The 26,152-nt window shown below is 45.6% G+C and overlaps 1 protein-coding gene across 1 annotated transcript in view; it reads left to right on the top strand.

Annotated features, from left to right (window-relative positions):
• Positions 1–844: 844 nt before the first annotated feature.
• Positions 845–26,152, top strand: part of TTPA (alpha tocopherol transfer protein) — an 84,884-nt gene continuing 59,576 nt past the window's right edge. The window contains exon 1 of the mRNA XM_082259757.1: positions 845–1,083. Within this exon, the coding sequence (XP_082115883.1) occupies positions 880–1,083 (204 nt within the window). The 5' untranslated portion in view covers positions 845–879. The remainder of the gene's footprint in view (positions 1,084–26,152) is intronic.

The following is a 26,152-nucleotide window of genomic DNA, read 5'->3' as shown; positions in this document are numbered from 1 at the left end:
TGGCTGTACCATATCAGGTCACATGCCCTCAACATAGGGAGGGTACCTTGCCACTTCCCCGCAACCCTGGTCTGGTAGTTGTGGGGGTCTGCAGGCAGTGGGCTTATCAGAATCTGTAAGCACCCCTCTCAAATAAGGGGGCCCCTGGATACCAACCACCACTGATGTGAATGCGTATGGGGTACATAATACCCCTACTCACTCATGAAAAAATGAAAAAGAGTAAATAAACGCATCACACTTTGACAAGTCCTTTAGTAGAAAAAAAATGTCTCCTGACGTACATCTTTTGTCAATCACATCATCCGGCATGCAGATCCTTGTCATTGCTGATGAATGAAGACCACCTGAAAGAAAAAAACATGCCTACCATCGGGATCTCCCATCTCTACTCCTCACCAAATGACATCCAGATCCCCATCTGACAGCTGAATGGCCAGGGGATGCAGGAAATTTGGCTTGGTGGGCAAGCACTCATTAAATTCACCCTTTCACTGAACAGGCATAATACTAACTAATACTGTGGCCTGCATCTGAAGCTCAAGTTTTATAATCATATCTTCACCCATAAGAAAACATTCCAATCATTTCACCACTCAAAATAAAGCTTTATACTTTTATCACCACAAATCTGGAAGCTTTCTCATCATATCACCACCATAGCAAAGTTATGCCTGGAGTTATAGGGGGTGTGATAATCACATCACCATCCTGGGTGTACAAATCCTCCCTCCGCACTGATCACACATAGTACTATCGCTGTGACAGGGGGGTGTCTCCCCAGCGCTGCACGTGTTGTCAGGCCCCGCCCACACAGTGACTCTCACACCCCTTAGGCGGAGAATTCCTCCAGTGGAGCTGTCACTCTTGTGTTGGAACATGTCGGAGGATCGGGAGGACTTTGTGAAAGGGAACCCGGAGCTGAACGAGTTGCCGGAGCGGAGTGAGGTGGTGGTGGAAGCCATCGGGCTGCTGAGACACAGAGCGGAGGAGGAGGGCGGTCACTGGTCCCATGGACTGTCCGATGACTTCCTACTCCGGTTCCTCCGAGCCCGGGACTTCTGTATAGAACTGGCGTACAAGGTATGCAGAGGAGTCCTGTGTATACTCTATATACTCTCTGTGTACTCTCTATGTACTGTGTGTTCTCAGGGCGGATTCTGTGTACACTCCGATCACAGATACTCTCCTCTCTCTGTGTATGGATCTTCTGTGCTGAAATCTACAGGTCTGCTAAACCTGCATCCATATATATATATCTCCACACCTATATACTATATATCACCCACCTATATACTATATATCACCCACCTATATACTATATATCACCCACCTATATACTATATATCACCCACATAATATAATATATATCCACACCTATATAATATATATCCACACCTATATATCTCACCACCTATATACATCCACACCTATATACTGTATATACCACACACCTTTATAATATATATATATATATATATATATATATATATATATATATAATCTCACCCACTTATATATAGGGTTGCCACCTCATCCCTTTAAAGAGGTTGTAAACCCATACAACTTTTTTTTATGCAACCTGTAAGAGAAACACATAATGAGCTAGTATGCATTGCATATACTAGCTGATTATGCAATACTTACCTTAGAACGAGCCCCCGCCATCCCGCCCGCTTACCTGTATGACGGGCGACATGTCCAGTCGCCCATCTTCCGGGATCGCGGCATCCGGCCATCTGATTGGCCGGAGCTGCGGTGACGTCACTCACAAGCACGCTCGCGGGAGCCGACAGTCATGGCACGGGGCTCTGAAGAAACGGCATCAGCAGACGTTCCTTCAGAGCGCATGCGCCAGTGACGTCACTGGCTGCGTTTAAGGTAAATATCTCCTAAACGGTACATGTTTAGGAGATATTTACAGTACCTATAGGTACAACTTGCAGAGGAGGGTTTACTTCCTCTTTAATCCAGGACACACATTAATTACAGAGGTTCTGAGGCTGATATAATGCACATACGGCACCAAGTGAGTTTAATTACCACCTTAATCAGCCTCAGAACCTCTGTAATTAATGTGTGTCCTGGTTTAAAGGGAGGAGGTGGCAACCCTATACACACACCTCCAAATAAATTAAAGGAACACTCTTTAACCACTTGCCAACTGCTCACAGTATATTTACGTCGGCAGTCAGCCCCTCACAGGCACAGCGACGTAGGTCTACGTCGCTAGCCTGTGAGGGCTCTGGGGAGCGAGCCAGCGCGCGCCGCCGGAGGCGCGCTCCCGCGCGGTCACGGACCCCCCCACGCGTGTGAACGGTGGACCTGATGTCTGCCGGTCACTCGGCGATCGGCGGTGGAGAGGGAGAAAGGCAGGCGGCTGATGTAAACAAGCCGGCTGTCATTCTCCCCTGTGTAGAAGCAATGATCATACGGTTCTACTATGTAGGACCGTTGATCACTGTTCCTACACCTCAAGCCACAGCCAATCACAGTTAGAATCATGCCCCTAGAGACACACACCTCCCCTCCCTCAAAAAAAAAAGTTAACCTCTTCACTGCCAATGTAATTTTACAGTAACAGTGCATATGTATAGCACTGATTACTGTAGAAATGTCACTGGTAACACCAAAAGTGTCAAAAATGTCAGTCAACGATCCGATCTGTCCGCCGCAATGTCACAGTACCGCAAAAAAAATCGCAGATCGCCGCCATTGCCCGTTAAAAAAAAAAACAACAAAAATGACAAAAATCTTTCCCTTTGTTAGTAAACGCGATAACTTTTGTGCAAACCAATCAAAATACGCTTTGTCGCAATTTTATTTTTTTTTTTTAAACCAAACATATGTAGCATAAAACAAATTGGCCGAAAATGTTAAACTTTGATTTTTACATTTTTTTTTTTTTGGGGGGGAATTTCATATAAAAAAATGTTGAAAAATATTGTTATTTTTGCAAAATTGATGCTCTTTTTTTTGTTTAAAGCGTATGATCAAAAAATCGCACAGGTGATCAAATACCACCAAAAGAAAGCTCTGTTTGTGGGAAAAAAAGGACGCCAAATTCGTTTAGGTACAGCGTCGCACGTGCAATTGTCCGTTAAAGTCACGCAGTGCCGCATTGCAATATAGGCCCTGGTCAGGAAGGGGGTAAAATCTTCCGGGGCTTAAGTGGTTAAACTCCTTGGATATTGATCTGGTCATTTAACCACTTTCAGACCAGAGGATTTGGCTGCTCAATGACCAGGCCCTATTTTGCGATTCGGCACCGCGTGAATTAAACAGACAATTGCGCGGTCGTGCGACGCTGTACCCAATCGAAATTGACGTCATTTTTTTCCTCACAAACAGAGCTTTCCTTTGGTGGTATTAGATCACCTTTGTGCTATAAACAAAAAGAGCGACAATTTTGAAAACAAAAAAATATATATTTTTCATATATTTTTTTCACATTCTTTTATATGAAATTCTCCAAAAAAAAAAAAATTTGAAAATCAAAATTTTTTTTAACATTTTAGGCCAATTTTGTTTTCTGCTACATATTTTTGGTAAAAAAAATCGTTATAAGCGTATTTTGGTGTGCGCAAAAGTTATTGCATTTACTAACTACGGGAAAGATTTATGTAAATTTTTTTTTTTTTTTTTTTTTTTTTTACTAGTAATGGTGGCAATCTGCGATTTTATTCATTTTTATTTTATTATTTTTTTGCGGAACTGCGACATTGCAGCAGACAGATCGGATCTCTAACTGACATTATTGACACTTTTGGGGGGGGACCAGTGACATTACTGCAGTAATCAGTGCTACAAATATGCACGGTTACTGTAAAAATGACACTGGCAGGGAAGGGGTTAACAGTATTGGTGATCAAGGGGTTAAATGTGACCCTAGGGGCGTGATTCTAACTGTGAGGGGGGCATGGCTTGTGAAGTCATCACAGAGACATGTGAGCAGGATCACATAACATCTGTGATCACTTCAGGGAGAAGTACAGACGGCTGTGTTTACATCAGCCGTCCATCCTTCTCTGTCAGCGGCGGAGATCACGAGTGGCCTGCGGCCATCAGAGCCGCCAGCCACACGCACTAGCTTCCCCGCTGATGAGTGGGGCAGGAGCGCACCTCCGGCGGCGTGCGATCGCCCCCTAGCTCCTCTCAGGCGAGTGCCATACATGTACAGGACTTTGCCTGGGAGAGCCAGACTGCCGCCGTACATCTGCGGTGGCTGGCAGAGGGGGTTGTTAATCAGTTTCAACTGCTTTTGATGTTAATGAAATCAACAGGTGCACTAGATGGGCAACAATGGGACAACCCCCAAAACCGGAATGGTTTTATAGGTGGAGGCTACTGAAATAGTTTTTCTCTGCTCCTCTTTTGTGACTGTTTTTCACTAGTTTTGCATTTGGCTAGGGTCAGTGTCACTACTAGTAACATAGAAAGATACCTGGACCCTATAGAGGTTGCACAGGCAGTCTAGCTCCTCCATGATGGCACATCAATATGTGCCATTGCTACAAGGTTTGTCTACCAGCATGGAGGAGATCCTAGGAGACAGGCAGCTAGGAGAGCTGGATGGGGCCGTAGAAGGTCCTTAACCCATCAGCAGGACCGGTATCTGCTCCTTTCTGCACAGAGGTACAGGATGAGCACTGCCAGAACCCTACACAATTGTATCCAGCAGGCCCCTGGTGTGAATGTCTCTGACTAAACAATCAAACAGACTTGATGAGGGTGGCCTGAGGGCCCAACGTCATCTAGTGCAGTGTTTCTCAACTCCGGTCCTCACGGCACACTAACAGGCCAGGTTTTCAAGAAAATTGAAATGCATCACAGGTGATATCATTTGCTGCTCAGTGATTGCAGTATTCTAGTCTGCATCTCCCTAAGGTAATACTTAAAATCTGGCCTGTTAGTGTGCCCCGAGGACCGGAGTTGAGAAACACTGATCTAGTGGGCCCTGTGCTCACTGCCTGGCACCGTGGAGGTCAATTGGCATTTGCCATTGAACACCAGAATTGTCAGGTCCGCTACTGGCACCCTGTGCGTTTCACAGATGAGAACAGGTTCACCCTGAGCATGTGACAGAAGTGAAAGGGTCTGGAGAAGCCGTGGAGAACGTAATGCTGTCTGTAATGTCGGTCAGCGTGAGCTGTTTGGTGGTGAGTCAGTAATGGTCTACAGGCTAGACAATGGCACCCTGACTGCCATTAGGTATCAGGATGAATTCCTTGGACCCATTGTCACTGTCAGACCCTACGCTGGTGCAGAGGGTCCTGGGTTCCTTCTTGTGCATGACAATGCCCGGCCTCATGGTGGCGATAGTATGCAGCCAGTTCCTGGAGAATGAAGGAATTGATACCTTTGGCCCCCACGCTCGCCGGCCATAATCCACTAGAACACCTCTGGGACATTATGTTTTGGTCTATCCTACGCCACCAGGTTGCACCTCGGTCTGTTCAGGAGTTCAGTGATGCCCTGGTCCAGATCTGGGAGGAAATAACCCAGGACACCATCCGTCATCTCATTAGGAGCATGTCCAGACATTGTAAACACCGTAAAACCCATTTCTCTGATGTTCATTGACAGACACAGCACCCACCCCTCTGTGGAGTAATTATTCTCCGTTACAAAACGGAGTGACTATGGCAGGAAGAGGGAGTATACCCCCTGGGACTGCCCATGGGTGTAGCCAGAAGTTTTTTTTCTGCCTAGTGTCCTACTCCTGTAGGGGGCAGCATAACCCAAAATTTATGAATACAAGGAGCTGTGTCAGTCAATGAACATCAGAGAAATGGATTTTACGGTAAGTCAAAAATCCCATTTTCCATCAATGATGTGGCATTCTTCCGTTCCTAACACATTACCCAGTGCATATCAGTATAGATATCCAGCATATTTTTCCCCATTGAGCTCTGATGTGTTTTCATAGTGTTCCTTTAACATTTTTGAGGTGTGTGTGTGTGTATACACATCCACACTCTACATTCTGTGTTGGTGGAGTTGGCTGTCACTGATCTCCTTGTAATATATGATGAGATTACAATCTGGGGACCTTTAGTCTGTGAACTCTTGTGAAGAGGTGAGTGTTATGATAAGACAGGCGGATGATCAGGACTCCATGTTCTCTACCCAATGTCACAGGGGTTGTATGTTCATAGGGGGGTTATGATGGTTGTATTTTAATAGGACTCTACTGTTTTAAAATGATTGAATAAAGCCTCTATAGTGTCTACTTGTCTCATAAATGTCATATCTGTCTGCTGCTTGGCTCCTCTGCTTATCAGCATGTGTCACTTCTGATAAGTTTTCCTGACACCAAAAGAAAAAGGTGACAGGGGAAGGACCTGCAGTTGATTGCATCAGCTCTGTTCCTGTGTGGAGGGAGGGGTGTGGTTTAAAGCTTGCAGGAGGAATTTCTATTCTCCTGACTCCCATGAGGCTGCATAGCCCCTGACCCTCTGTCTAAACAGTGCTGATTGGCCCTCCTGCTGATCACATGCACTCTCCAAAAAAAAAAAAAAGACTCTAAAACAATATACACCAAACCTGAGCATTTGCATAGTGTTTTATCAGCAGATGAATTTGGGACAGTAAATGAGGGGGGGGGGGGGGGGGTCAGGGAAGACAGGATCAAACAGCCTTTTTACAAAATGTGGATTAACCCCTTAGGTTTTATAAGTATAACAAGGAGTATAACGAGCATGTTTTATGTCCTATACAGACTGATATTACTGTTGAGGCTTTAGTAATGCTTTAAGCTCCTTTTATGGGCGGCCAGGGGGCAGTAAAAACTGGAGGTTGTTCCTTGTTTTTATCCCCCCACCTACAAGCAGACATGGTACCACTTGCATGAGTACACATTGCTGGGGGTGTAATGCTTTGCAGTGCAGCAGTTTTAATGTCAGATGCGGAGTTAGACAGGCGATTCCACCTGTCAAACTCTCCTAATGCGAGTAAACTAAAAATGTATTGCGCTGTCTTCAAGCGGTTTTAACGCTACAAACAGTATAAAAAAAATCAGCTAATATGCCACAAAATATAAAATCCCAAGTGATAAAGATTTCAAAAGTTGAAGACCCCCGTGAAGTGAAATCTATATCACCATAGTTAACCACCTCTTTGTGCACCAGCCACCAATAGTAAACTCTGCTGCTTAGCAGAGCTTCAGACCTCAAATATATAAGAGGTCTAACAATGCTTGAGGGACAAAACCCAAATCCCAAATGAATGGATGACATCAGCATTCAATTCCCAGGTGCAATAATAGCATGGTAAACAATACTTCCAGGAAGCACTGCTCAGGTCTGTAATAAAGGATGGCTCTCACGCTTCTTCCGCACAATGCCTCTCACGCCAAATGAAAAGCAAGGAGAATCCACATAGTGAAATACAACCCAAACTGAATTTAATAAAAAATTGGTGTACACTCACAAGCAGAAATGAAACACAAGAATGGAACAAGCCCCTTCTAGTGGGTGTTATGTCACCACTTATGCTCCTTCCTATATGTTTCTTAGGGGCTATGGAGGAAGACATCGCTTGGGGCGGAGGTTAAGCGGTGACATCATACCCGCTTGGAGGACCAGCGGGTGATTGTTTCACTATAGGTTACCCTTTCTGCTGATCTGTCACAATTTCAGTATTCTCTACGTCAGGGGTACTCAAATGTAAACTTGAAAGGTCCACTTACAAATTTTCCATTCAGTCCGAGGTCCGGAAAAGTGACCGTCAAATTCCAAATACAGAACGCCAACAACAAAAAAAGGCATTCCCCAAAACTTGCCCCCATCCAATGCAGAGCGACCATTGTGCGTGCCCCCATTAATGAAAAGCAACCAGTGTGCATGCCCCCATTAATGCAGAGTGACCATGTGCGTGCCCCCATTAATGCAGAGCGACCATGTGCGTGCCCCCATTAATGCAGAGTGACCATGTGTGTGCCCCCATTAATGCAGAACGACCATGTGTGTGCCCCCATTAATGCAGAGCGTGTCCCCATTAATGCAGAGCGACCATGTGCGTGCCCCCATTAATGCAGAGCGACCATGTGTGTGCCCCCATTAATGCAGAGGGTGTCCCCATTAATGCAGAGCGACCATGTGTGTGCCCCCATTAATGCAGAGCGACCATGTGTGTGCCCCTATTAATGCAGAGCGTGTCCCCATTAATGCAGAGTGACCATGTGCGTGCCCCCATTAATGCAGAGTGACCATGTGCGTGCCCCCATTAATGCAGAGTGACCATGTGCGTGCCCCCATTAATGCAGAGCAACCGTGTGTGTGCCCCCATTAATGCAGAGTGACCAGTGTGTGTGCCCCAAATAATGCAGAGTGACCAGTGTGTGTGCCCTCAATAATGCAGAGTGACCAGTGTGTGTACCCCCAATAATGCAGAGTGACCAGTGTGTGTGCCCCCAATAATGCAGTGACCAGTGTTTGTGCCCCCAATAATGCAGAGTGACCAGTGTGCGTGCCCCCAATAATGCAGAGTGACCAGTGTTTGTGCCCCCAATAATGCAGAGTGACCAGTGTTTGTGCCCCCAATAATGCAGAGTGACCAGTGTTTGTGCCCCCAATAATGCAGAGTGACCAGTGTTTGTGCCCCCAATAATGCAGAGTGACCAGTGTGCGTGCCCCCAATAATGCAGAGTGACCAGTGTGCGTGCCCCCAATAATGCAGAGTGACCAGTGTGCGTGCCCCCAATAATGCAGTGACCAGTGTTTGTGCCCCCAATAATGCAGTGACCAGTGTGCGTGCCCCCAATAATGCAGAGTGACCAGTGTGCGTGCCCCCAATAATGCAGTGACCAGTGTTTGTGCCCCCAATAATGCAGTGACCAGTGTTTGTGCCCCCAATAATGCAGAGTGAAAAGTGTTTGTGCCCCCAATAATGCAGTGACCAGTGTGCGTGCCCCCATTAATCTGGACTGCCGAGGTCTGCTTCCTTCTGTCATCAGCGGGGGGGGGGGTTAGAATTGAGAGGATCGGAGTGGCTGTGTTTAGCGCTGCATGATTACAAAAAGCCGAGTACAAGTTCTTCTTACCCGACGGAGAGGATGTCCTACAAAGTCCCGCCTCCTGGACACTGGCTCCTATGATAGACGTCACCAGTGTTCTGTCTATCATAGGTAACAGCCGGCCCAGGAGGCGGGACTTTGTAGGACATCCTCTCCGCCGCAGAAGAACTTGTACTCGGCTTTTTGTAATCATGCAGCGCTAAACACAGCCAGTCCGATCCTCCCGATCCTCTCCATTCTGTCCCCCGCTGAGACAGAAGGAAGCAGACCGCTTCGGCGGTCCAGATTTTAATCCGTGTGGGTCCGGAGGCGGCCCGGAGTCCGCCTATTGAGGACCCCGGCTCTACGTAGAAGCTAAGAAGATACAGTATGTCTCTCCTTTCAGCGCTTTCACAAATTTGCTATAATGGTGAACATGCATGTTAAATTCTAACCCATACATACTGTGAACTGGTTTTTAAACTAAGCTTGGGGGCACAGGTTACTTGCTGGTTAGGGAAAGCCATTTAAAAGATCTGAATCGGCAACCATTCTACCATTCTACTTAAGACATGGTTCAGACAGCAGGGCACACACCTTTCCAGTCCCAGGGCCTTTGGAGCGCTTGGCAGTAGTAAGGCAAACTTGCTATGGACTCCTACTGACACCAGTGTTGGGACATTTTTCCTCCCAATAAAACAGAGAATGGAGCACTATTCTTCCCAATGACAGACAATGGGGCACAAATCCTCCTACTGAAACCAACGATGTGTCGCTTTTTCTTCGTACATCATGGGACACAGCGCCATAAATCATAACATATGGGTTACATAGCCACCTACAGGTGAAGTACACTGGCAACCAATCAGAAATTATGTCCCCTATATAACCCCTCCCACACAGGAAGTACCTCAGTTTTTTCGCCAGTGTCTAAAGGTGATGGTCACTGTGGAGAGTCTCTCCACATTTCTCTTTAAAGAAGATATGCTACATACCCCAATCAAAGATCACTGAATCGAAGGGGTTAGCTATCAGATCCATCTTAATCTAGTCAATGGACTAAAAAGATGATACCTGAGCCTCGGGAAGCAGATACAAGGTTTTGCCTGTAATGCTGTCCTTTTTAGGCGCTGGACCGAACCCCCTGGGATCCGGACCCTTGGAATACCAAACCCCAAATGCGCTCCATGCAGGGTGCTCTACAGGTCCAAGGCCGTGGCCCCTCTAAAACAAGGGGACCCAGTCCTTTAAGGTCGGCAAGACAAAGCTCACCGTGATGAGTCAACATTAGATTCATGTTTCAAAGCCGAATACTGCAGCGGGACTGGTGAGTCCAATTTAAAATATTGACACATAAAAGCAAACCTTGAAGGTAAAAATTGCTGGAATAATTGTAAATATGCTCTGTTCGCTTTAATAAGATAACAGAAAAGTGTCGTGTCTCTGAATGAGACTATGTATACATCTTGATATGGCAGGTTTAATGCAAAGTATGTTTAAAACATTATTTCTTTGAATATTGATATTACACTGTTTTCTTGCCCTGGGCTGATCACCTGAAAGGTATCAGCTGTGACAAACAAGATTCAGCCTAAGCTGCTCTCACCCCATGTGGTTGCTGTTTTCATCTTGTCGCAAAGGCATCCGCATGTTCGTCTCCTGCCTTGATGGCGTCTGTGGCAAAGGGCAGTTTGCGCGCCTGAGAATCTTCGCTTTTTAAAATAGGCCTACGCCGCATGGAGGGAGGGTTCGAACGCAATGGCGTACACATGGATGCCACGTACCACGCCGCACATGCGCTATACAGTGTAAGTGGGCGCGATTTAGAAGGAACCGTTTCCAATGCGCTAGCCTCTGTCAGAGGCTGAAGGGGACACAGAGCAGCAGCAGCTGGGTTGCGTGAGTCACTGTGGTTGTATGTTACTGACACAAACCGGTCCTGTATCTTGGGTTAATCAGTGCTTTTTGTGATAAGCTGTATGAGCTTGGCGCAGGTCTTGAGTACGCTGAAGTTAGTACCACAAGTTTGTCTTGCAATGTCTGCCCGAAAAAGGACTGGGGAGGGGGCACAGTTGGAAGAGGCACTGTGATGCCACCATCAGTCCTTGAGGGTCCTAGCCTTGCTTCCACTGTGTCTACTCCTCCCTAAGAGCCAGAGGCGACTAGCCAATCTGAGCCATTATGGTTGTCGGGTATAATAGATCGGCATTGGCCAACCTTGAGGGTAGGATTGCTGGCATGATTGCAGCATCACAGGGAGGAAAGAGATGTGATAGATCCCCCCCTCACCTGAGCCACCCCCTGAATAAGTTCAGGATTGGGCAGAGAATGTGGAAGAAGTTGCTGATGGTGACCCTATGGAAGGTCAAGCTGAGGTTTCCACTTCTGGGGAGTCAGGGCCATAGGAGTCTCTATTAGCCTCCTAAACCCAGAGATTGTTTATTCAGTCTCTTACTGAAATGGTCTGGTCTAGATACAAATTTCCTCCCTTAGAGACAGCTGAAGTATTTTTCCGTGCTAGGCTCATTGCGTCCTCCTCATAGTCCTTGGACGTTTCCCATACATCTGCCTACCTTTTACCTGTTTTTTTCACTATTGTATCCTATGGAAGGAAGAAAAGTTAACTGAAGAAATGGCAGCATCCACAGTATGTATCTTCCATTTCTTAGTAAACAAGAGTTTAACCTGCCCTGTGGATAATGCCCAGGTTTTTAAAGATCCAGCAGATGAAAAGTTGGAATCTTTTATTGAAAGCCTCCTTTTGAAGTTGCAGGATCTGCCATACAACTAGCAGTAGCAGCCATAGAAGTTTGTCAGTCTTTAAAAGACCATATGAAGCGAGTGTCCAAGACAGTTCCATCTCAAGGAGAGTCTTTGGAAGATCTGTCAGATCTACCTCGCACTTTGTTTTGCAGTGGATGCTCTTATGGACTCCATAAGGCAAATGCCACAGTTTGCTCTAATGACAGTGTATATGCACAGAATCCTTTGATTAAAGAGCTTGTCTGCGGAATTACCATGTAAAAAAATTACTGGCTGGCTTCCCTTTGCGGGGAGAATGCCTTTTTTGGTGATGATCTGGATAAGTACAGTATATCCAAAATATCTCGGGAAGGAAGTGTAGATGTCCTTTTTAAGATCCCCAGCACTCATACTAACAGTGCTTCTAATTCCAGACAGTGGCGACGGCCTCAACCGCCTGGGTCCGGAACCAAGCTTTCAGGGCAGGGTCAGAAAAAGCCCGGGGTCCAGAGATCAGTTAAGTCTTCCTCTAAGCCTACTCTGTGAAGGGCGCCCCCACTCACTAGGGTGGGGGGGAAGGCTGCTCCACTTCTCAAAGGTTTGGGTGGAGTCGATTCAAGACAACTGGGTTGTCTCCACCATTTCACAGTGGTACAAGCTGGAGTTTCGCGTGTTCCCGTATCCTCGGTTTATAAGGTCAAGTATACTGACAGATCCCCTAAAAAGTTCTCTTTCTGGCTCTGCATGGAGTCAATTCGTTCAGTCATAGCCACCCTGCAGGGAGAGGAATTTCTAGCATACATAGATATTGAGGATGCATATCTTCACTTGCCTATATTCCAGGCCCATACGCTTTGCGATAGGAAACCGTAATTTTCAGTTTGTGGCTCTCCGCTTCGGGTTAGCCACAGCTCCAAAAGTGTTCACAAAGATCCTAGCTCCAGTATTGGCTGTTCTAAGGTCCCGAGGGAGGGATATCTGGGTGATCTATTACTAATAGATCGATTTGGCTTGGGCTCTAAGCCGAAATGTCCCCCAGACAGTACAATTTCTAGAAAGTCTGGGTTGGATACTGAACTTGGCAAAGTCAGCATTACAGCTGGTCCAGCGTCTGAAATACCTGGGTCATCTTGTGGACACTGTACAGGCAAAGATATTCTTGCCAACAAGGAAGGTCACAGACCTGAAAGATCTGGTTCAATCTGTAGTAAGGCTGAGATATCCTTCTATTTGTCTTTGCATGATGTTACTAGGGAAAATGGTGTCCACATTCGAGGCAATTTCCTATGCTTAATTCTATGCCAGACCCTTGCAGAACAACATTCTGTCTACATGGATCGGAAGAGTTCAGTCTCCTGGACTACTCCATGTCTCTGGTACCAAGGGTACGTCCTATTCTGAATTGGTGGTTGTTGACCAGAAATCCTGGTGAAGGGGAAATCCTTTCTTCCAGTGACCTGGAAAGTGGTGAATACAGATGCCAGCCTCTCTGGCTGGGGAGTGGTTCTGGAGGAGGCAGCTGTCCAGGGGAAATGGTCTTAGGTAGAGAGTCTCCCCATCAACATTCTGGAAATCCAAGCAGTCAGTTGGGCTTTGAAATACTGGGACGCCCAGACTTCGGGGGTCAGCCTGTCGGGGTGCAGTCCGATAATGCCACGGCCGTGGCTTATTACAACCATCAAGGAGGCACAAAGAGTCAGTCAGCCCAGAAAGAGGTGGATATCATCCTGTCCTGGGTAGAGAAGTTTGTGCCATGCTTGACAGCAGTGTTTATTCCAGGAATAGAGAACTGGCAGGCAGATTTTTTGAGCCATTAACAGATGTTTCTGGGAGAATGGTCCCACATCCTGAGATTTTTCAATCAATCTGCCAATGCTGAGGGGTTCCAGACGTAGATCTGTTGGCATCCAGGTTCAACAGCAAGTTGAAGAGATTTGTGTCCAGGACCAGGGATCCACTCGCAGTCGGACTGGATGCTTTTGTGACTCCTTAAGAGGAGTATACCCTATTTTTTTTATGCGTTTCCTCCCGTACAGCTGATACTGTTGCGCAGGATTCAGCTAGAGGGAAAACAAATAACTTTGGTAGCTCCGGCATGACCAAGGAGGGTTTGGTATGCACAAATCCAAAGGTTGGCAGTGACAAGGCCTTGAGTTCTTCCACTGCGTCCGGACCTACTCTCTCAAGGTCTAATATTCCACCCTGCTGTACAGTCTCTAAATTTGGTGGCTTAGCTATTGAAGCCTTAATCTTGAAGGAGCAGGGTGTATCTGGCCCTGCAGTTCATACGCTGATAAACGCTAGGAAACCAGTCTCTAGAAATATTTATTTATTACAGGGTCTGGAAATCCTACATTGCCTGGTGTGAAGCCAGGAAATGGCATCCCTGCAAAATATATCATCTGGAAAATTCTAACTTTCCTTCAAGTTTGGGAAGCTATGAAATTAGCCTTGCGCACTATTAAAGGGCAGATTTCAGCCTTATTGGTTTTCTTCCAAGAACCGATCGCTTCCCATTCATTGGTTCAGACCTTTGTCTAAGGAATGTTGCCTTTGCTTCTGCCTATGAAGCCACCATTGTGTCCTTGGGACTTAAATTTTGTGCTGGCAGGTTTGCAAAAACAGCCTTTTGAACCTCTGGGGCAGGTTCCCCTGGTTCTTTTGACCAGAAAACTGGTCTTTTTGATTGCGATAACTCTAGCCAGAAGGGAATCTGAATTGGCAGCTCTTTCTTGTAAAGAGCCATTCTTGATTTTTCATCTAGATATGGGTGTGGACGTAGAACGACACTGTTTTTTCTCCACGGTGGTGTCCGCCTTTTATTTGAATCAGGACGTTGTACTACCTTCCTTTTTTCCAGATCCTCACTCGGAGGAAAAGTTATTGCATTCTCTTAATGTAATGCGTGCACTTAAGTTTTACTTGGCGAAATCCGCTCGGATTCGTGAGACCGAGAGCTTGTTTGTGCTGCCAGAAGGGCCCAAAAAGGCGGCAGCATCTAAGTCTACGATTTCTCATTGGATTTGCCAGGTTATTATCCAGACGTATGATTTAGTAGGGAAGGTTCCACCTTTTTCTGTAAGGGCACATTCTACCAGAGGAGTAGGTGCCTCTCGGGCACATCGCCATCAAGCCTCTATGGCTCAGATTTGCAAGGCTGCGCCCTGATTGTCAGTGCATACATTCACTTGCTTCTATCGAGTGGATGTTAGGTCCCAAGAGGAATCTGCATTTGGCCGCAGTGTTCTGCAGGCAGCGATGTAATCCTTTTGCTGATCAGATGGCGGTATTTTTTGGTGTAAACTGGTCCATCATTTAGAAAGTTTAGAGAGTTGTAGAATACTGTGATACAATACGAATACTGTAATACAAAATACTGTTTTTACCAAAAACAAGGCAGCGTGTTTTGTTAAAGCAGTAGTATACCGCTTTTTTCCACTTGTTCCTACAGGTAACCGTGCCGGTTTACGCGTTGCATGCGCTCTGAAGGTCTGGCGGACCTTCAGCTTTCCTTGCCGGAAAATGACCCCCGCGCGCATGCACGGGAGTGACGTCATTGTGGCTCCGGCCAATCACAGCGCCGGAGCCGCCGAACCCGGAAGACGCCGAGGGATCATGTCGGCTCCCACAGCAGTGTCCGGGGGTCCGTGTCGGGGCTTCGTTCTATGGTAAGTAATTCATAATGGGCTAGTATGCGATGCATACTAGCTCATTATGCCTTCGTCTTGCAGGGGTTTTTTTTTTTTTTTTTTTTTTTTTTTTTTAGGTTTACAGCCGCTTTAAATGTTGTTTTGGTTCCTGAATCGCTTTTACAATAATGCTCCTCTCCCTATGAATGTAACATCATGTGGCATTGACATTCCTTTCTGCTTTTGTTGACATAGGAATTCAGATGTTGTAATCTCAAAACCGTGTTCTGTCTGTTCTAGCGAATGGCAGTCAGTGGGGGAAAAGTATTTGGTTCATTCAGTGCACCATGCACACGGACATCCAGCATACTACACTTCCACTGCAGATTCTTAAGGGTATATGTAGACGCGTATCTCAATCTCCCTCGCCTCTGAGGCCAGGTTTGCATTTGGATTGTGCTCCAGAGGCTACTGAAAGGCAGTGAGGAAGCGATGCAACGCCTTCCCACTGCCTTTTTTTTTAACCCCATTTTGGCTGACAAACGCACCACATCTACCTACGTTGCAGGGTATTTGCGGCTCATCCCCTTATTTAATTTATTGTGAAACATTTAGTGGGCTTGTGCCGAAGCGTCATGGCAGTGGCCTGTAAACATCCCTGTCCGCTCCCTATTGCAGCTTTGGGGGTTGTCGGGCAGCAAAAATGCACAGTTGAGCGCAAGTCTACACGAGACCGAAAAAATGTATGTGAGGCTGCAGGTAAAATTGGGGGCTTTTTGAATAAGTAGAAGAGCTGTAGACCATTCCTACATTTTACATTGGATATTAGAAGGCTGGAAGGTGCAGGGTGAGCTGAGCTGCTGAGAGAATGACTTCTGTGATTCTGCATTGAATATTGAGGATGAATTGTTCCACAGCTACAGAGGTCAGTGAGGGCTTGTTTTTTTTTTTTTAGCCCACTTACTGATTGTAAGGCCTGATTCACACAGGTGTGATTTTCTGCCTCCCTTTTCCTCCCCAACTTTTTTTTGGGGGGGTACATTGTTTTAATAGGTACCTGCTCCCATATAAGCGATCTGATCGGAAGTTTCGACCTCCCAGCCCGCAGCCTCTTGAAACATGTCACAGGTCCCAGGAGACTGCGGAACCATTCACAAACGCCTGGGAACAGGTAAGTCTCCTTTTCATTAAAGCGGTAGTATCCCGCTTTTTGACACTTTTACCTACAGGTAAGCCTATAATAAGGCTTACCTGTAGGTACAAATAATATCTCCTAAACCGGCACGGTTTTGGAGATATTTACAGTGCATGCACTCTGAAGGTCCGGGGGGACCTTTAATTAGTTTGCCGGAGCTTGCTGGAAAAATCACTCCCGCGCATGTGACGTCATCGCGGCTCCGGCCAATCATCGCGCCGGAGCCGTCTCTTCCAGCCAATCAGCGCGCCGGAGCCGCCGAACCCGGAAAAGACTGCGAGGGATCATGGCAGCGATGTCCGGGGGTCCGTGGCGGGGCTTCGTTTTAAGGTAAGTTACACATAATGAGCTAGTATGCGATGCATACCAGCTCATTATGCCTTTTTGTCTTGCAGGTTTTTTTTTTTTTTATAGGGTTTACAACCGCTTTAAGTCAGCAGCTACAGTATTTGTAGCTGCTTTTTTTTTTTTTTTTTTTTTACATATTTCCTAGGGTTTAGATCCTCTTTAAGCATATGCGTGTCTGAGGGCCGTATTTGCCCACTTGGAGATGCACATGTGTTCCATGCTTCCCTGTGCAGGCAGTCCCATTTGTGTTAATTGGGATGCATCAGCGTTACGGACACATGAGTGGAACTGCCTACATGGGGATCCATCGCACATCTGCATCCCTCCTATGGGCATACACTTAATGGTTCTAAAGGCTTAACATTGTTAAAGGAGATGTACAGCCAAAGCTTGTTTGGCTGTACATCTTCTATGGATCACAGGAGTGCAGTTCATTCTGCACTCCTGTGACCCGTTTTCAGCAGAGAGCGGCCTGAAGTCCACTCTCTGCTGACGTCACAGATGTTGGTCTAGGCACCACGTCTTCATGACTATGGAGTCTGGATCCATCAGGTGCCTGGACCGACACCCGGCTCAGCCTCTCAGGGGGCAGCACCCCGTCCCTCCACAGCTCAGCGCTTCAGTGAGGGAAGAGGGGGCAGAGCAAAGCGGTGACTGACAGTCAGAAGCTCTCTGCTCTGGGTGCTGTGAGAACTGAGTGATCAGCGGTGTTTGATCGCTCTGTTCTCCAGTGTGTAGATGCGGGGGGGACAGATGCAGCATCCACCTAGGTAAGTATAAATATGGGGAAAACGCCAAACTTATTTTAATGCATTCTCTGCATTAAAGTGATTGTAAAGCTTAAATTGAGTGCCCCCCCACACCAGGAGGCTGGCTATGATGGGCACGCTGTAGGGGGAGGATCCAGGAGCACCGGCAGGGGTCTAAGAGGAGGATCAGGGCTGCTCTAGGCAAAACCATTGTATAACATGTTAGTTATTTATTTTAAAAAAAAGTTTTACATACACTTTAAAACCCCATTCAGACTAGCGCGACTTGTCAGGGGACTTGTCAGCCTGACAAGTCACGCTCGGTCGCTCGCCATTGATTAGCACACGACCCGTTCTAATAGGAGCGACACAAGTCGCTCCGACTTGGAAAAAGGGAGCCTGGAAATTCTAGGCTAGCCTCGTCAAGCCGGTCAGGCCGACTTGGACATGCTAGTCGCGAACGCTCCTTGGAGACTTCCTCTCAGGGAGGGTCTGCGGTCTCAAGGACCGATCTTCCATTGTGCTTTACAGTCGCTGGTTTTAATGGCCTGGCCATTGAGACCCAGGTACTGAAGGACAGAGGGTTGTCAGCTTCAGTTATTCCTACTCTAATTAAGGCAAGGAAAGCGACTTCCAGCAAGGTCTATTATCGCACATGGAAGACTTATATCGCGTGGTGTGAATCTTTGGGATTTCCTCCACGTACCTATTCGGTGACCCGGATCTTGGCTTTTCTGCAAAAGGGGGTTGAGCAGAAACTATCCTTGAGCACCATCAAGGGTCAGGTTTCAGCATTAGCAATCTTCTTTCTGAAGCCCTTGGCTACTCATTCCTTGGTGCGGAATTTCATTCAGGGGGTGCGGCACCTGGCTCCACCAGTCCGCGTGCCCTTACCGCCCTGGGATCTTAAATTGGTTTTGTCGGTTCTGCAGAAACCTCCCTTTGAAAACATCAGGGAGATTCCCTTGCTTACTTTATCCCAGAAGGTGGCCTTCTTGGTGGCTATCACTTCTGCACGCAGGGTGTCAGAACTGGCTGCATTATCATGCCAGTCCCCATATTTAGTGGTTCATAGGGATAAGGTAGTTCTTCATCCAAAGCCATCCTTTCTTCCAAAGGTGGTTTCAGACTTTCATCTGAATGAAGATATTGTGCTACCTTCCTTGTGTCCTCAGCCCAATCATCATCGGGAACATGCGTTGCATTCCTTGGATGTGGTTCGGGCAATCAGGGTATACCTGAAGGCTACGGAATCGTTCCGTAAGACTGATTCACTTTTTGTGATAACGGATGGCCCCAGAAAGGGGTTGCCTGCATCTGCCACGACTATCTCCAAATGGATTAGACAGACGGTGGTACAGGCTTATTCTATTAAGGGTCGGAATCCTCCGTTCCCTGTTAAGGCGCACTCCACTCGAGCGCTCAGTACTTCATGGGCCTACCGCCATCAGGCGTCAGTGGTCCAGGTGTGTAAGGTGGCCACCTGGTCGTCGGTACATACCTTTACAAAATTTTATAAAATTGATGTGATGGCATCGGCGGATGCCTCATTTGGCCGCAAGGTTTTGCAGGCCGCAATTTGAGGAGACCGGTGGTCTACCTCGAGGGTTTTTTTCCGTTGGAATTTCAGTTGAGTCTCATCGTGTGATTGATGAGCCTTTAAAACTTCTAGTTGGCACCGGTTGGGCCTTCTAGATTGGATTTTTATTTCCATTTTCCCACCCCTCATTTGTGGTACTGCTTTGGGACGTCCCGAGTTGTTAGTAATCGAGGACTACGTCTGTCAATGAGCGACAGAGAAAAATGGATTTTTGTAAAATCTTACCGTAAAATCCTTTTCTCTTAAGCTCATTGACAGACGTAGTACCCGCCCCTCTGTTGTTGGGTTGGGTTAAATTCTCTAAACACTGCTTTGTGACATAACTGATTTGCTGTAGCGGAGAGAGAGAGGATATACCCTCTGGGACTGCCCCTAAGGTGTGACCAGAATGTTTTCTTTCCTGTCTAGTCCTACTCCTGTAGAGGGCAGCATAACCCGAGTTGTTAGTAATCAACGAGGACTACGTCTGTCAATGAGCATAAGAGAAAAGGATTTTACGGTAAGATTTTACAAAAATCCATTTTTATATGCACATAATGTAAGTACATGACAAGGACTCAGAGTTCACCTCTTGTCGTCCCCTATACAGCAGCACTGAGTCTTGGAACGGCAGGGGCAGCACTAGGAGCCAATCAGATGTTTTATTTTACTCCACTGACAAACCATATCCTGACTAGAGGAGAGACAAACTTGTCAACTGAATGCTTCTTAATTGCCATTTATAACCTGAAGGCCAGAAGGTGCCTAAACTGTATAGCTTGGCAAAAACATAAGGTCTCTGACACAACTGTCCTGTCTGGTACAGATGTGTAAATCTTAGATCTGGATGGATAAACAGTAAAAATTCCTTTTAGCAATTTAAACAGTTCCCCCGTTTATGGATTTTAAATTGTTTTTTGAAGTGATCCGCAGAGATGAAAGAAATCCTCCTACGTAAATTGTACCTGTTTATCTGTAGCCATTTGTCCTCTACAGCCTTGTAAAACTCCGAGATGGAGGATTTTTCACTGAAGCACAAAGTAGTGGCAGAGCTGAAGTCACACTGCACAGCTCAGTGAGGAGAGCTCTGAGAGCTGATTGGAGGGAAGGGACACACCAATTCTTCAGACACTACACAGGAATGATGCACAGCTGAGACTGTCAATCACAGGCTGTGTGCTGGAGTTCCCTCTCCAATCACTATTTATCAATTAAATTCCAGAAAACCTGTCAGAACTCATGCGGATAGCAAAGGCACTAAACAGAGACATTGCATGAAGTGCTTTGGACTGAGGCAAGTACGCAGTATAGAAAGATATGCTTTGTTCACATTTCTTATCAGAGGTTTACACCCACTGGCCAGCCGCTGCCGGCGACCAGCTCCCGCTGTGATTGGACACAGTGGGAGCCAATCAGCGGGACCCGCCGATCGTTCCTAACAGAGGCAGAACAGCGCTCTGCCTATGTAAGCAAGGCAGGTCACCATTCTGTGACAAGGGAAGACAGAGATCCTGTGTTTCTGCTAAGCAGTAACCCAGATCTGTCTTCTCATAGTACAAACCCTTCCCACACAGTAAGCACCCCCTAGGAACACATTTAACAATTTGATCGCTCCTGATGTTAACCTCTTTCCTGCTAGTGTTAGTACAGTGACAGTGCATAATTTTTAGCACTGATCAATGTATGTGTCACTGGTCCCCAAAAAGTGTCACTCGGGGTCTGATTTGTCCGCTGCAATGTCGCAGTCCCACTATTGGTCGCTGCTCGCCGCCAATACTAGTAAAAAAATAAATAAATATTCCATTAAAAAATCTCCCATAGTTTGAAGACGATATAACTTTTGCGCAAACCAATATACGCTTATTGAGTTGTTTTTTTTTTTTTTTTTTTTTTTTGTAACTAAAAACCTGTAGCAGAAAACATATGAACTGATGAAGTTTTTTTTTTTTTTTCTTTATTGGTTATGTTCTATAGCAGAAAGTTAAATAAAATTTTATAGCACAAAAAATAAAAAACGCAGAGGTGATCAAATACCACCAAAAGAGAGCTTTATTTGGGGGGGGGGGGGAGGGAGGGAAAGGACATACATTTTATTTTGTTATAGCTTCGCACGACCCTGCAATTGTCCGCTAAAGTAACTCAGTGCCGTATCGCACAAAATGTCCTGGTCATGAAGGGGGGTAAATCTTCTGGAGCTAAAGTGGTTAAAGAGTGTTTAAAGTTGAACTTCACTCTCTCTCAACCAACATTTTCATTCCTTATGCTGCTAGTGTATCATATTTACTATTCTTCAGTTACTTCTTGGTTTCCAGACCTAGGCATATGATGTCATACATCCCAGGAGTCTTCAGGAAGGAGAGGAGGGTTTATTCAGATAAGTACACCCTCCTGTCTGCATGCCTGAACTAAGGGCAGATTGATTACAGGAAGTAAACGCTACATGAATCATCTGCCCTTTCTCAAGCTGGCTGTAACCAGAAATGCTATGGTGTGTTTTTTCAAAGCGATTTCTCAGCAAAAATAAGGCACAGACATAGATGGATGGTGTAATGATATCCCGTACTGGACACAGGAAAAGCTGTAGCAAGTGGCCATGTTGTTAGTTATCATAGGTAAGCCATGACAGTCTGGCAGAACAGTTACACATTGTAGCAGTGATATTACCCCCTCCCTCCTCCTTAATTCCTAGAATGCATAGGATTTACACTTCAAAAGAGCTGCTATCTCAACTCGGAGACATCAGAAACCAGTACTTAGGCCTGTGCATAGCTGTAAACCGCTAATTGAGTCCTGGCAGGATGTCTGTTTCTTCTGGCCAGGCCTATTGTAAAACTATGACCAAATCCATTAAGGATATCTAGAACTAATGGGGATCGTAAAAAAACATTCAGAGACCTCTGCCCAATTCAAAACTTAACAAATCCACACATGATTCATAAACTCAGACTGATGTTGTACTAAACGAAATTAGGTCATACATGACCACACTAGCACATACAGAAGGGAAGATAGCTGTCAGATATTCTCTGGGTGACCATTTTATCTGATCTACCCTGTGTTTAGTATCCCTGGATGTGAAATTCAATGCTGAATAATCTGTCAGTTTCAAGAATGCAACCGATACATATTGGAAAATATGGATAGTGATAAACTGTCTGTAGAGGAGGGACCTGATATTGTCATAAACCCAGGACAGCCCATGGCCACTCCGTTTTATTGGTCAAGGGCATCTGTCAACACCCCTATCCCAGAGAAAAGAGATGCCTAACCAGTTGAGTTCTCATGGTACCATCAAAGCAGGGACATCTGTCAAGTTTGAGAACCGATAACACCTGGCTCATCAACTGAACTCTGATAACACCCAGGATATTGACTGCAAGTATTCTTCCCCCCACAATTCTACCTTATTTTTGTATTGCTGAATTATGTCTCTTTCTTTAAAACACTTTTTTTTTTTTTCTGTAAATATTTTATTTGTACTAACTTTGACCTTTTCAATATTTAAAACCATATTTTAAAGAGTGTTATCCTTGTCCCTAAGCTCTTAATGCAAGCTAACAGAACCTGTCTCTTGAAGAGTGCTACTGTGTAGAATAAATCCTATGACCATACCTGTCTGTGGTGACAGTGTGGGTTACAGACGAATATTCTAAAATCGTAATTGGTATTGCTAGAATTACAAGCTTCCTCCCGCTCGGACCAAATGGAGGTGGTGGCATTTAAAGGGTTATTGCTTAATTAGCCCGGTGACAATCGCACTCAGCCTGCTGGCATCTAGATTGTGGTCCAGCGAGCTGGAAAATCTTTGTGCAGGGTGCAGCTGAGAGTGTCATTGTTGCGTAAGTGACAGCGTGGTGTGATTGGCCTGTCCTTTGTCACAAGGTATTTAGGAGGGCAGGGATCTGATGCCCACATCCGTCACAGATGGGTTTGCTTTGAATATTAAAAATGCGTGAAGTTGCCTTTTTGCTTTGTGGTGCTCAGATGCAGCAGTTTTTTTGCTTTTACAGTTTGCCTAGAATTTAGCTTTAAAGATTTTGCTACAGAAGATTCATTCAAGTGTCATGTTACTGTAAAAAAAAAAAGTGTATTGCTATCAGGAAGCTGTACAGGATTCCCAGAATATATAGGTTGCATCATACAGTGCTCAGCTGTCAGTAGGGGAAGGGGAAGGAAATCGCAGCGTCTTCTCAGCTGTCCGGACACACATAGGCAACTGTTGTATGTCTTCACTTTCAGTTTCAACACTGAAGATATTAACAATCTTGATTCATTTATGACTTCTGTTTTTTAAAAAAAAAAAAAAAAAACGGGTTTCCGGGCTATTCATTAATGCAGTGAATATCGAGAACTAAGCATTATCAGTTTTAGATCTTTTGCTCACTTGGAAAAAAAAAAAAAAAAAAAATCGCTTTTTATACTGCACATGGAGTGTCATTGAAGGCTTGTTCAGGCCAGTCCTTTTTTCTTTTCTAACGTGCTCTTTATAATGAAAACTGCAAATTTTTATTCATTCACATCCCCGAGGGGCTTACAAGTACAAACCTGGGTCATTTTAGCAAAGACTCCATATAACCTACTTCAATTTAGGAATAAAAGCAAACTCGTTACAGAAAAGCATACAAACTCCATGCAGAAGTTTCCTTAAGACCCCTTTCATACTTGTGCGACTTAAGGTAATGCCTTAGTCTTTGGACCTCAAAATTGGCAAAAAGTAGTGCAGGGACTACTTTGAAGTTGTTGCGATTTGAAGTCGTACAGATATGAACGGTACTCATTGGAAATCACGGAGAACGACTTGTCATGCGACTTTGCAGTCCCAAATCGCAGGACAAGTCGCAAAAGTGTAAAAGGGGCCTTAGTTGAAGTTATACATAGACTTGTAGTGCTGCAGGATCACAGTATTAAACTGTTACTAAACCCACAACACAACAGTAAAATCAGTCTGTATGTGCAGTAAAGCATGCTTGTTCTACTCCCCGTGGAACCTTAAAGGAGTTGTAAAGTCAGGAAGGTTTTATTTTTTATCTTAATAAATTCTATGCGTTAAGATAAACCTGTGTGCAGCAGCCCCAGCACCCCTAATACTTGTGCCCCCCTCTCTGTCCAGCAATGTCCAGGAGTCCCTTCGCCATCCTGGGATTCTCCCTCCTGATTGGTTGTGATACAGCCGTGGCGCCATTGGCTCACTGACTTGAAAGCTGTGGCTGTCAATCAGGAGAGGGGGTGGGGCCGAACGGCAGCTCCATGTCTAAATGGACATATGGAACTGCAGCTTGGGTACCGCCATAGCAAGCTATTTGCTGTGGGGACACTCGATTGGAGGGAGAGGCCAGGAGCAGGAACGAGGGACCGAGAAGAGGAGGATCCGGGCTGCTCTGTGCAAAACCAACTGCAGAGACGGTAAGTAGAACGTGTTATAAAAAAAAAAAAAAAAAAAGACTTTACAATCACTTTAGGGGTTTAATCCTCTGCAGTGTATAAAAAGGCTGTTTGATCCGGTCTTCTGTTCCTCCCCTTCTTCCACTCTCCCAAATCTATCTCCTGCTAGAACAGAGCCCTGTGGGCACTCTGCACATGCTCAGCTTGGTGTGTATTGTTGCTGTTTTTTTTCCTTGGGAGAGTGCATGTTGATCAGGACAGGGCCAATCAGCACTGTCCAGACAGAGGGTCAGGGATCCTGCAGCCTCATAGGACAGTCGGAGCAGAATTAAAACTCCTCCTCCTACAAGCTTTAACCAGACACTGAGAAAAGTCACAAGACTGATATATACTGCTGATGAGAAAAGGTATTTAGCAGTTAACACACTGCTCAAAAAAATTACAGGAACACTTTGAAAACACATCAGATCTCAATGGGAAAAATATCATGCTGGATATCTATACTGATATTGATTGGGTAATGTGTTAGGAAAGAAAGGATGCTATGTTGATTAATGGAAATTAAAATGATCAACCTACAGGGGGCTGATTTCATAGACACCCCCAAAAATCAAAGTGAAAAAATGATGCAGCAGGCTAGTCCATTTTGCTGAAATTTCATTGCAGCAACTCAAAATGGTACTCAGTAGTTTGTATGGCCCCCCACCTGCTTGTATGCATGCCTGACAACATTGGGACATGCTCCTAATGAGGAGATGGATGGTGTCCTGAGGGATTTCCTCCCAGATCTGGACCAGGGCATCACTGAGCTCCTAAACAGACTGAGGTGCAACCTGGCGGCGTCAGATGGACCAAAACTTAATGTCCTTTAGGTCAGTGGTCCTCAACCCTGGCCCTCAGGGTCCACTAACAGGCCAGGTTTGCAAGATAACTGATATACAGTGGGTACGGAAAGTATTCAGACCCCCTTAAATTTTTCACTCTTTGTTATATTGCAGCCATTTGCTAAAATCATTTAGGTTCATTCTTCTTCCTCATGAATGTACACATAGCACCCCATACTGACAGAAAAACACAGAATTGTTGACATTGTTGCAGATTTATTAAAAAAGAAAAACTGAAATATCACATGGTCCTAAGTATTCAGACCCTTTGCTGTGACACTCATATATTTAACTCAGGTGCTTTCCATTTCTTCTGATCATCCTTGAGATGGTTCTACACCTTCATTTGAGTCCAGCTGTGTTTGATTATACTGATTGGACTTGATTAGGAAAGCCACACACCTGTCTATATAAGACCTTCCAGATCACAATGCATGTCAGAGCAAATGAGAATCATGAGGTCAAAGGAACTGCCTGAAGAGCTCAGAGACAGAATTGTGGCAAGGCACAGATCTGGCCAAGGTTACAAAAAGATTTCTGCTGCACTTAAGGTTCCTAAGAGCACAGTGGCCTCCATAATCCTCAAATGGAAGACGTTTGGGACGGCCAGAACCCTTCCTAGAGCTGGCCGTCCGGCCAAACTGAGCTA

This window comes from Pelophylax lessonae, assembly GCF_965119305.1.
Source record: "Pelophylax lessonae genome assembly, chromosome: 5".
Taxonomy (NCBI): domain Eukaryota; kingdom Metazoa; phylum Chordata; class Amphibia; order Anura; family Ranidae; genus Pelophylax; species Pelophylax lessonae.
This window is presented reverse-complemented; position numbering and strand designations above follow the sequence as displayed.